The sequence below is a fragment of the Otolemur garnettii genome, unplaced genomic scaffold, assembly GCF_000181295.1.
Source record: "Otolemur garnettii isolate 467f Iridium unplaced genomic scaffold, OtoGar3 scaffold00263, whole genome shotgun sequence".
Classification (NCBI taxonomy): domain Eukaryota; kingdom Metazoa; phylum Chordata; class Mammalia; order Primates; family Galagidae; genus Otolemur; species Otolemur garnettii.
Window position 1 is genome coordinate 207950 of NW_003852658.1, and position 1040 is coordinate 208989.

The 1040-nt window shown below is 46.9% G+C and overlaps 1 protein-coding gene across 1 annotated transcript in view; it reads left to right on the plus strand.

Annotated features, from left to right (window-relative positions):
* The window catches only part of LOC100950797 (5-hydroxytryptamine receptor 3E), a 7884-nt gene that overhangs the window by 2814 nt on the left and 4030 nt on the right, over positions 1 to 1040 (plus strand). Inside the window, exons 2-3 of the mRNA XM_012813405.2 lie at positions 69 to 235; positions 760 to 804. Coding sequence (XP_012668859.1) covers positions 69 to 235; positions 760 to 804 — 212 coding nt within the window. The remainder of the gene's footprint in view (positions 1 to 68; positions 236 to 759; positions 805 to 1040) is intronic.

Here is a 1040-nt window from a genome sequence, read left to right on the forward strand (position 1 = left end):
TCTTGTATAGGGAACACAGATGCTCTCACATTCTGTCCCTCATCTCTTACATTTGATGTCTACCACAGGAAGGAGCAGTACTTTCACCATCAATTGCTCAGGGTTTGGCCAGCATGGGGTGGATCCCACTGTCCTGGGTTCAGTGTTTGACAGAAAGGCCTTCCGTCCAGCCACCAACCCCAGGGTCCCCACCCAAGTCAACATCTCCTTTACGATGTCGGCCATCCTAGATGTGGTAAGTACTGGCCTCTCTAGCCATTCTTGGTGTCCTTAACTTTTTCCTAGCACCTGGCAAGGTGACCCCCAAAACCCTTAACCTACAGCTTCCTCCACCATGACTACAGAGTATCGGGAGGATGCATGGGGCTCTCTAAGAAGCTCTGTTCAGTTCAGCAGGGTGAGATATAATAGCACATGGGAGAGAATCTTCTTCTCACCCTGGCTGCGTAGCACTGTCCAGGTTCCACCAGCAGAGGTTCTGATGGGATGAAACTCGGACATGCATATTCAGGAGCTCCTGGGGCTATTCTAAGATACAGCCAGGTTGAGAAGCATTGCTCTACTCCAGCCCCGCTGTGAACCCTCCTGCCCATGGCCTGACACATCTGTTGTGATCAAGCTTTTGTCCTTGACTTGTAATGTTGAACTTCATCCCAGCATCCCCTTTATATCTCTTGGGGTTTGGTAAACAAAAATGAGAAAGGGGATGAAGAGACTTCTTACTGGCAACATGCTGGAAACAGGAAATTCTTTTGGCAGGATGAACAGCTACAGCTCTTGTCATCATTCCTGTGGCTGGACATGGTATGGCCCACACTTTATTCTCTCTTCAATTAGAGTCAGAAAAGATTTTAAGCAAAGATATAAAAATAATTAGGAATTTTTATGTACCTAACATCACTTTGGAACACATGAAGGAGAAACTGAAAAATCCATCATAATGGTAGAGATGTCAGTCTACTGCTTTCAAAAGTTAAGTAAAGGCCAGGCACGGTGGCTCATACCTGTTATCTCAGCATTCTGGGAGGCCGAGGCAGGTG